The sequence below is a fragment of the Tarenaya hassleriana genome, unplaced genomic scaffold (genome assembly GCF_000463585.1).
Source record: "Tarenaya hassleriana unplaced genomic scaffold, ASM46358v1 Cleome10, whole genome shotgun sequence".
Taxonomy (NCBI): domain Eukaryota; kingdom Viridiplantae; phylum Streptophyta; class Magnoliopsida; order Brassicales; family Cleomaceae; genus Tarenaya; species Tarenaya hassleriana.
The window spans coordinates 525583-535917 of NW_010960188.1; the positions used below are offsets into that span (position 1 = coordinate 525583).

Sequence of the window (10335 nt, forward strand, 5' to 3'; positions counted from 1 at the left end):
CATCTGCTCCTTATCAGAAACATCACTAGACTCATCCACCAGCAACCCAAATACATCATGACCAATCTCCTGAATTATATCTTGGGTTATTTGTTCTGCAAAACATTGTGCAATATCTTTCTGTATTGTTGGAGAAACCATCTGACTATTTCCCGGAGCATTCTTCAAAATAACCTTACTCACAATATCATTTTGTTCTGCAGTATACTTCACAAGTTCCAGAAAATTTCCTTTATTATCAGAATTTTCTGACTCATCGTGACCTCGAAACGGTAGCCCTTGTTTCAACAGAAATCTAGAAGAACTAATCGAGGCATTCAACCGAATACGATACTCGTTTCTCATAATATCACTTTGCTTCTGCATAGCATGCACGATAGATTGATCTTGCCTCATCAAATCATCACATTTCTTTCGTGCATTATTATGAAAACTATTAACATCACCCACATGAGCGCTCAATCTCTCGGTCTTATTCCAACTAGAAAACCCATCTGTCACAAAAGCATCATTCCCAATTTGCTCTCTAAACAAGTAACAGCACAAACAAAATGCTCCATCTTTCTTTATACTATACTCTAACCAATCAGCGTATTGGTCAAACCAGACTGGATTAAATCGTCTCAATTTATTCCCTATCATCTTCTTTGGAAAGTCATGACCACGTGGTTGACAAGGTCCCCTAATCAAATATTTGCGTCGTATCTCATCTCTTTGATTAGGATGATACTCTAATATTTTTTTTCTATCAGCCGGATCCGAAGGCAAATCATGTAAATCAATTTGCTCAGGTATTGAGGGTCTAACCTGAGAATTTGATGTATTGTCGATTGAAGCTTTACCTCTATCTTGAGACATCGATGCAAAATTTCTCTTGAGAAATTTATCCATTGATTTCTCTGTTAAATCAAAAATAAAATTGAATAAATATATATAACAAAAAATTAATTTACAAATATGATTAAAACATAGAAATCGATGAACAAATAAAAAATCAAAAATTACTTCAAAAAAATTATAACACTTACATACCTTTTAATTTGGTTGTTCTTTGCTTTTTATATGATTAAGTATCAGATTTAAGGATGTTTTTAGAGAATTGAGAAATAGATGGATGATTTAAAAAATAGATGAAAACAAAGAGAAACAATAGAGATGACGATTTTTATAATTGTGTTTTTGCAAAGTAATTTGGTATTAGAAAACCTATCAAAGTATAATTAGAAAAGGATTTTAAATTGAAAAAAATTAAACAAAAAGTAAAACTATAGCGGCGGATACTTAAAAACATTCTTACCCTAATTTTTTATAAAAAAGGAAATAATAAAAAAAGAAAAAAAAATAAGAGGGGGCCTATATGAAAATTTGACGGGGGCACTCTCTCAAATTTTTAATAACTATAAACACATTAGTATTTTTTTATTTTTTTAGTGGGGTCCTGTGCCCCCACTCCCCTCCACATGCATCCGCCCATGCATGGCATGTGCTTGGATTTGGTCCTCATCTGGTGTGTGAACGTGTTCGGATATGCTCTTATTTCCTAATACATAATTCGCTTGGTTGACCCCAGTGGCGTATCCAGAAAAAATTTATACCGGGGGCACAGTATTATGTATGATAGAAAAAATAATAAAATTGTATTATCATAAAAATATTTATATTTTACAACTGATTTCTACGAGTCTTCATTTTTTGAAATCTATCCATAACAGCTTCATTTGTAACTGTCTGGAATATATCTTTTTCAATGAAACAAACCAAACAGTCACTCAAAAATTGATCACCAATCCGGTTGCGCAAAGCTGTCTTCACAAAATTCATCGATGAAAAACATCTCTCAACAGTCGCGGTAGCAACAGGCAAAATCAATGCCAATTTCAAAAGCCTGTATACCAATGGATATGAAAGATGTTTCTTTGTTTCCACCATAAGACGAGCAAGATCTCCAAGATTAACCAAATTAGAAAATCTGTCATCTTCCATCAGATTGTCGAAGTAGATACTCAGTTCATGTCGAAGAGATACTTGCTCCGAAAAACTGAAGTCATCTGGATAAAATCCAGCCAATTTCACAAGATTTGGCATGTTAAACCCACGAAATGAGTCAATAGGACTCAAACCTGCCATACAGATGAGCAGTTCTGAATTTACCTCGTCAAATCGATCATTGAATTCTCGAAGCTGGAAATCCATAACAGTATAGAAACAATCTATCTGATAGTGATGCAAGTTGCTTATACTGGGTTTTTTCCTTAGCCTCCTTGAACCCACATAATCTTCCTCCATATTGATTATTTCAATATTGTGTTTCTCACAGAAAGAAGACACATTATCTAAAAGCAAATTCCATCCAGCGTCTCTTTGTTGTTGTAACTGTCTCTTTGTAGATTTTACCAACGAAATGGCATTCAAAATGTCTTGATCTTTTCTCTGTAAAGCCATTGATAAATTATCTGTGAGTCCTAGAATGAGTAACATCAGTTGTAGATAGAACACAAAATCAAATGTGTGGAAATATTTGAGAAGACCATAGGCTTGACGTCTTTTAACTGTATCTGTACCGTCATTCTCAACATACTCTAGCACCTCAATGATAGAAGAAAACAACTCAACCAAGCGCAACAGTGTTTTGTAATGGGACCCCCAACGAGTATTTCCAGGTCTCTGCAAAGTAATATCTTGATTCAACCCAGTTCCTGTACTAATCTCGCCATTATTAATTTCTTCGTTCACTTTTATTCTATGGCTTTCTCGAATCATGTCTTTTCTTTTGCAAGAACCTCCAACCACACTCAACAAAAGTGAAATCATATCGAAAAAGTTTCCAACATCAAAGAGTTCCTTTGCAACTGCTACAACGACCAATTGAAGTTGGTGAGCGAAACAATGGACATAATATGCTGCTCTACTTTCTCTTGAAATCAATGATCTCAATCCATTAAATTCTCCTTTCATATTGCTTGCTCCATCGTACCCTTGTCCTCTAACTTGTTTTAAGCTCAATCCATATTTAGCAAACAAGGAATCAATAGCAGACTTCAGAGATAAAGCAGATGTTTCTTTCACATGAATAAGCTCAATGAATCTCTCTTTCACTATTCCGTTCTTATCAACAAAACGAAAAACAACTGCCATCTGCTCCTTATCAGAAACATCACTAGACTCATCCACCAGCAACCCAAATACATCATGACCAATCTCCTGAATTATATCTTGGGTTATTTGTTCTGCAAAACATTGTGCAATATCTTTCTGTATTGTTGGAGAAACCATCTGACTATTTCCCGGAGCATTCTTCAAAATAACCTTACTCACAATATCATTTTGTTCTGCAGTATACTTCACAAGTTCCAGAAAATTTCCTTTATTATCAGAATTTTCTGACTCATCGTGACCTCGAAACGGTAGCCCTTGTTTCAACAGAAATCTAGAAGAACTAATCGAGGCATTCAACCGAATACGATACTCGTTTCTCATAATATCACTTTGCTTCTGCATAGCATGCACGATAGATTGATCTTGCCTCATCAAATCATCACATTTCTTTCGTGCATTATTATGAAAACTATTAACATCACCCACATGAGCGCTCAATCTCTCGGTCTTATTCCAACTAGAAAACCCATCTGTCACAAAAGCATCATTCCCAATTTGCTCTCTAAACAAGTAACAGCACAAACAAAATGCTCCATCTTTCTTTATACTATACTCTAACCAATCAGCGTATTGGTCAAACCAGACTGGATTAAATCGTCTCAATTTATTCCCTATCATCTTCTTTGGAAAGTCATGACCACGTGGTTGACAAGGTCCCCTAATCAAATATTTGCGTCGTATCTCATCTCTTTGATTAGGATGATACTCTAATATTTTTTTTCTATCAGCCGGATCCGAAGGCAAATCATGTAAATCAATTTGCTCAGGTATTGAGGGTCTAACCTGAGAATTTGATGTATTGTCGATTGAAGCTTTACCTCTATCTTGAGACATCGATGCAAAATTTCTCTTGAGAAATTTATCCATTGATTTCTCTGTTAAATCAAAAATAAAATTGAATAAATATATATAACAAAAAATTAATTTACAAATATGATTAAAACATAGAAATCGATGAACAAATAAAAAATCAAAAATTACTTCAAAAAAATTATAACACTTACATACCTTTTAATTTGGTTGTTCTTTGCTTTTTATATGATTAAGTATCAGATTTAAGGATGTTTTTAGAGAATTGAGAAATAGATGGATGATTTAAAAAATAGATGAAAACAAAGAGAAACAATAGAGATGACGATTTTTATAATTGTGTTTTTGCAAAGTAATTTGGTATTAGAAAACCTATCAAAGTATAATTAGAAAAGGATTTTAAATTATACTGGATTGACCCGCATGAGATTGTCACATGGACTAGCGTCATGACTTGAATCTCATATGGCGGTTCCATGATTGGATCCTAAGACCTGAGATATCTACAGAATCCAACATGAGGAGTTGCGTGCTTTGATTACGTCAAACGTCCTGCATTAGAAAACCTATCAAAGTATAATTAGAAAAGGATTTTAAATTGAAAAAAATTAAACAAAAAGTAAAACTATAGCGGCGGATACTTAAAAACATTCTTACCCTAATTTTTTATAAAAAAGGAAATAATAAAAAAAGAAAAAAAAATAAGAGGGGGCCTATATGAAAATTTGACGGGGGCACTCTCTCAAATTTTTAATAACTATAAACACATTAGTATTTTTTTATTTTTTTAGTGGGGTCCTGTGCCCCCACTCCCCTCCACATGCATCCGCCCATGGTTGACCCGATTTTTTTTTTTTGTGTGAATTTGATTAGCGGAAGCAAAACTTTCCTAAACTATAACCTGTTTAACCATATCGCATATAATAATATATGCTAATGAAAGAACACAAAATCTTTTTGAAAGGCTTTTATTCCTCTTAATTGTAGGTTACGATTCTAAATGATGGGTTTGGTTACATTTCGGGTATTTAATAAATATAAATATCTAAAATATAAAAATAAAATCAAATCTAAATATTACGTAATCTTCTCAAATCTTCTTCATATCTCTTTACATTTTTTACGTATAATTAAGAAAAATAAAATTATAGGTATAACTTGTTCTAATTCTATATCATAATCTTATCCTCCCAACCACTTTTGTCTCCCCTAGTTCGCATTTCAAATATGCAAAAAAAATGGTTATTTTATAAATTATTATTCATAAACTCCCCTAATTGCGTGTATGTGTGTGTATATATGTTTACATTAATGCCACGGGCACTGTCATTACAGATCAAATGGGTCCATAGACTCAACTGGTCAATCAAATTTCCCCCATAATTGTAATAACCAAAACACATCTTCGAATCATTTCCATTGTATGCTTTGACAACTGCCACTTTTCTCCCTCTTCTCCAATCAGAGAAAAAAATCCTCCAAAAACCCAGAAAAAAAAAATGGTGGCCGTGTTCTACAAAGACATGTTGAGCTGGTACTTGATCACCATCAAGCTCAGGGAAAAGCTCGAAGCCCAGAAACAGCAATCCGAAACCGATCAGAATCTGCCCGATGGAACCGAACCAGATCAAGATCATGTCCTGCAGAAGCATCGACAGGTTCAGACAGAGCCCATAACGATCGAAATCAAAGAGAGCCCGAGAGAGCCCAGAGACGAATGGGTCATCTCCATCAGAGACAAACTCGATCAAGCTCATAGAGACGACGACACTTCCATCTGGGCGAAGCTCTGCATCTACAGAGTCCCTTATTACCTGCAAGAAAACGACAACAAGTCCTACTTCCCTCAGATCGTGTCTTTGGGTCCTTACCACCATGGCAAGAAGCGTCTCCGTTCAATGGACCGCCATAAATGGAGGGCTGTTCAGAGGATTCTGAAACGCACGAACCAAGATATCAAAATGTATATTGACGCCATGAAAGAGCTCGAGGAGAGGGCGCGTGCTTGCTATGAAGGATCCATCGGTATGAGCAGTAATGAGTTCGTGGAAATGCTCCTTCTTGATGGCTGTTTTGTTCTTGAGCTCTTCAGAGGCGCTGTTGAAGGGTTCAAGGAACTCGGGTAAGAGATCGAATTCTGATCAAATCTTTCTAAAAGATTCCATCTTTTCTATCACCCATTTTGAGATTTGGTTTTTGATAATGTCTTTTTAAATTCCGAAATTTGTAGATACGCACGTAACGATCCGATATTCGCGATGAGAGGATCGATGCATTCGATCCAAAGAGACATGATAATGCTGGAAAACCAACTCCCCTTGTTCGTGCTTGACAAATTACTCGAACTCCAGCTCGGTATACCGAACCAAACCGGGTTAGTTGCACAATTAGCGATTCGGTTCTTCGACCCGTTGATGCCAACGGACGAGCCGTTGACCAAAACCGACCGGTCAAAGCTCGAGAGCTCTCTGAAAACAGACAAAACCTTTGACCCATTCTCCGACATGGGAGGGTTGCACTGCCTCGATGTTTTCCGGCGAAGCCTTCTCCGGTCTGGTCCTAAACCGGAGCCGAGGTTATCTCGGAGGAGATGGTCCCACAACCGGCGCGTGGCTGACAAACGCCGGCAACAGCTGGTACATTGCGTGACGGAACTCAAGGAATCAGGGATCAGATTCCGGAAGCGGAAAACCGACCGGTTTTGGGACATCAGATTCAAGAACGGTTATCTCGAGATTCCCAGACTACTAATCCATGACGGTAACACTCCCTTAAGTTTTAAGTATTTTCATTATTACCACTAAGCTTTAAAACGATCATAAAAACCCAATTCCAACTCTAATATAACGTACAAAATTTGATTTTTCTTAAATCCCAGGTACAAAATCTTTGTTCCTGAATCTCATAGCCTTGGAACAATGCCACATCGACTCGAGCAACGACATAACATCATACATAATATTTATGGACAACCTTATAAACTCTCCACAAGATGTAGGCCTCTTGCACTACTATGGAATCATTGAACATTGGTTAGGGAGTGATTCGGAAGTGGCAGATTTATTCAACAGATTGTGTCAAGAGGTCGTTTTCGACATAGACGACAGTTATTTGTCTCGTTTGTCCGAAGAGGTTAACCGTTATTACAACAAGAAGTGGAACGCTTGGAGGGCTACCTTGAAACACAAGTACTTCAACAATCCTTGGGCTATTGTCTCTCTGTTTGCTGCTACTATCTTGCTCACTCTTACCTTCTCTCAGAGTTTTTATGCTGTGTATGCTTATTACAAGCCGCCATCTTGAATTTTTTTTTTTAATTTCGTTTGGTTATGGAACATGAATGATATGTTATATCTTTGATTACATGTATTGTTTTTGTTATAAAAAAAAGGTTTTATGCTCAATAATTATTTCCAACAAAAGGAATGCAAAATGCCTTGGTCTATTAAAACACTATAATATATGTGCAATTATATCATTTCACTGCAATTAGCTAATAGATTTGGTTGGGCATGATAGATCTTCGAGCGCAGTGGTTTACAAGATAATTCAGTTATTTAATCCCAAATTTTAGGATGATGAAATTGTTCTTAAGGGTGACAGATCTGAGGAGGGTTGTCATCGTGTGGGTCAGATGAAAATAATTATAGGCCCATTAAAGGCCCAACATGAAAGGCCCAACACCGACAAGAGATGGAGGGTTTTTTTTTTTTTTTTTTTTTTTTTTTTTTGTGACCGGCAAGTGCGGGCGTCCGAACAGGCCGTGTGCGTCGGAAGCTGATCGTCCATCTCTGCACGTATTCTGGTCTGAAAGCCACTCGAATCTGACTTCGTCAATCTCCATTCTTCCTTCTCTAAATCTCCAACGTTTTCTGGTGAGCAATCCTTCGCATCTTTTTCTCGGCCAATGCTAATCGATTTTGAATCTAGTTTTATCTCCGACTTCTTGATCTGGCTCTGTCAAGATGACTGGCTGTTTCGGGCTGGTTCTTGCTCGGGCATTCTTGATAATCTATCTGCTAGATCGATGCTCGCACGGTGGAAACGTCCCTGTTTTGCTGGTTTTGGTGTGATGACGAAGGTTTTTTGCTGCTTGTTCGGTTTTGGGATCTCTTTTCACCTGACCGTTACCGATCTTTCGAACGAAGTTAGGTTTTGGTGTTTGCATCCGGAGACTTGTGGTAGAATGTCGTGAAATGGAATTCACTTATACTTCGAATGGGCGACTTCTGTGTGGAATGTTAGATTTTGTTATAGTTCTGGTGCTGGAAAGCAATTAGCTGTAGTCAGTGCTCCAGAGGCGAATAAAGCAATACGACTTTTAGCGAGATTCTTAAATCTGTGTACTCGTGTGTGTTTGCGTGTTCATATCCATTTTCACACGTGTGTTTGACCTATGTGTATTCTGTGAGAGCAATATGCAAGGATATGGTCGATACAATTATGCATTCTGGATGCTATCTTTGTCTGCAATTGCTTCGCTTTAGCATTTAGTCGTTTTTTTTTTGGCCCAGTAGGATAAAAGGGTTATAGCTGAATGTGCATTTGCCTTTTGTTCTTAGGTTGCTTTGGCTCGTCTTATCAACAAAGTGTTGTCTTGTGCTACCTCTCGGCTAGTATTTGATTGTCGAAATGGATTCTGATCCCACCAGCTCGCTAGCTCAGTCTCCGGCTAAGGTTGCTGAAGATATTTCTGGTTCTGATAATTCTGATCCTTCTGACATGGTTAAGATTGTTGGGGAAGATCCTAAAAGAACTGATAATGATGAAACTCCTAAAACTTTCGCAAGCACAGAAGCTCCCTCCGGAAAAGTTGATGTTCAATTACCTTCTATTACTACTGCTGCCGAACCCTTGAACGGAACAGAAGACGTAGTGCCCTGCCCACCAAATGCCTCACCGAGTGAATCAGTTCCCTCCGTGTTCTCTCCCTCTGGACTTTCTACTTGGGCCAAGAGCTTCAAATTCACACAGCAGGATTCAAAAACTATTAATTCCGGGATGTCAGCTTTTGCGAGATTCACCAGTGAACTTGGGCTGCATCTGCCAACAAAAGGTTCAGATGAGAGTGGAGACTCCAAGTCACCAGGCGCGCAAGTTGGGGATGCTCTCGAATCGCTCACAAAAGCTGTGGTCGATTCATCCCGCAGTGCCGTGAAAGCTGTACAAGTGAAAGCACGGCATATGGTTTCTCAAAATAAAAGAAGATACCAGGTACTAGCATAATCATAATGCTGTTGTAAGATTATTGAAACTCTAGGACTGCTAAAGGCACTGTATGGTTGCTATTTGATGTTTACATTTCCTTACTCATCTTGGCTGCTAGATATCTGATAGATTCAAATATCCTTACTTCCTCCATTCATGTGTTGAGAGCTACTCTTTTTCCACTTATGAATTGCTCCAACAAGCTTACTCAAATCCATTGTTATCTATCCCTTATGATGCTGCACGACATATGCTAGAGCAGTTTGCAGTATCATTGACATCAATGCTTTATGGTATCTGGTCTAATCTGCAGGAGGGGGAGTTTGACTTGGATATGACATACATAACCGAGAATGTAATTGCTATGGGCTTTCCAGCCGGCGATTTAAGCTCTGGTCTCTTTGGATTTTTTGAGGTAAATAAGCTTTTATAGATCTGAAGTTTAAGTTCTTTTATCTTGCGCTTCTTAATGATAAACGGTGATTCAGGGACTATACCGCAATCACATGGAAGAGGTGATCAAGTTTTTTGAAACCCATCACAAGGTAACCATTGAGAAATATTACCATCCTCTTTCTTTAGCCAAATGAGGAAACCGGACCTTCACCGTGTTCATAATTTTCTGCAAAATGGATCTGATTAGCATTCAGCCAGAATCTGCCTCCCTTCTTTCACCTGCACTTGATGTTGTTGAAACTCCCAGATTTCTCAATTATAGATTCAATGTGCAGGGAAAATATAAGGTTTACAACCTGTGTTCAGAGAGATTATATGATGCTTCAAGATTCGAGGGAAAGGTATATGCAACTCAACATATTTACGACCTTATATCCAGAGAACCCCAGTTCTGCTGTTATTCTTTCCATGTGCTCATAATCACCAGACTTAGCGTTAGACTGTATTCTCCTCTTCATAGATGATGTGATTTCCTTTCAGGTTGCATCTTTCCCATTTGACGACCATAATTGTCCCCCCATTCAATTAATACCATCGTTTTGTCAAAGCGCATACTCGTGGTTGAATGAAGACATCCAAAATGTAGTGGTAGTTCATTGTAAAGCAGGATAGGCCCATTAAAGGCCCAACATGAAAGGCCCAACACCGACAAGAGATGGAGAGTTTTTTTTTTTTTTTTTTTTTTTTTTTTTTTGTTGTGCGGGA

The 10335-nt window shown here is 37.6% G+C and overlaps 4 protein-coding genes across 6 annotated transcripts in view; 2 read left to right on the forward strand and 2 right to left on the reverse strand.

Annotated features, from left to right (window-relative positions):
- LOC104827337 (zinc finger MYM-type protein 1-like) overlaps positions 1 to 1519 on the reverse strand; it is a 4617-nt gene extending 3098 nt beyond the window's left edge. Inside the window, exons 1-2 of one of the 2 annotated variants that reach the window (XM_010560509.1) lie at positions 1033 to 1519; positions 808 to 899 (exon numbers count right to left, since the gene is read on the reverse strand). In XM_010560509.1, coding sequence (XP_010558811.1) covers positions 808 to 891 — 84 coding nt within the window. In that variant the 5' untranslated portion in view covers positions 892 to 899; positions 1033 to 1519. Of the gene's footprint in view, positions 1 to 501; positions 900 to 1032 lie in introns of both variants that reach the window. The other variant, XM_010560515.1, reaches the window with a different exon arrangement.
- A 53-nt stretch (positions 1520 to 1572) lies between these two features.
- On the reverse strand, positions 1573 to 4777 carry LOC104827361 (zinc finger MYM-type protein 1-like). 2 transcript variants are annotated; one of them, XM_010560537.1, is made up of 4 exons: positions 4533 to 4777; positions 4165 to 4338; positions 2152 to 4031; positions 1573 to 2048 (listed from the first exon to the last, which is right to left on the reverse strand). In XM_010560537.1, exons 3-4 carry the CDS (start codon positions 4021 to 4023, stop codon positions 2004 to 2006), a joined length of 1917 nt encoding a protein of 638 aa, XP_010558839.1. In that variant the 5' UTR covers positions 4024 to 4031; positions 4165 to 4338; positions 4533 to 4777; the 3' UTR covers positions 1573 to 2003. The 2 variants fall into 2 exon arrangements, with proteins under 2 accessions (XP_010558839.1, XP_019056397.1); XM_019200852.1 differs by lacking the exons at positions 4165 to 4338; positions 4533 to 4777 and having other exon boundaries at positions 2152 to 4052.
- A 494-nt stretch (positions 4778 to 5271) lies between these two features.
- On the forward strand, positions 5272 to 7296 carry LOC104827372 (UPF0481 protein At3g47200). Its single transcript, XM_010560548.1, has 3 exons — positions 5272 to 6088; positions 6197 to 6726; positions 6845 to 7296. The coding sequence occupies exons 1-3, from the start codon at positions 5466 to 5468 to the stop codon at positions 7267 to 7269; spliced, it is 1578 nt and encodes a 525-aa protein (XP_010558850.1). The 5' UTR covers positions 5272 to 5465; the 3' UTR covers positions 7270 to 7296.
- Positions 7297 to 7707: 411 nt separating this feature from the next.
- LOC104827383 (phosphatidylinositol 3,4,5-trisphosphate 3-phosphatase and protein-tyrosine-phosphatase PTEN2B) overlaps positions 7708 to 10335 on the forward strand; it is a 4555-nt gene continuing 1927 nt past the window's right edge. The window contains exons 1-6 of the mRNA XM_010560559.2: positions 7708 to 7841; positions 8529 to 9180; positions 9488 to 9589; positions 9663 to 9719; positions 9906 to 9971; positions 10111 to 10237. Of these exons, the coding sequence (XP_010558861.1) occupies positions 8599 to 9180; positions 9488 to 9589; positions 9663 to 9719; positions 9906 to 9971; positions 10111 to 10237 (934 nt within the window). The 5' untranslated portion in view covers positions 7708 to 7841; positions 8529 to 8598. The remainder of the gene's footprint in view (positions 7842 to 8528; positions 9181 to 9487; positions 9590 to 9662; positions 9720 to 9905; positions 9972 to 10110; positions 10238 to 10335) is intronic.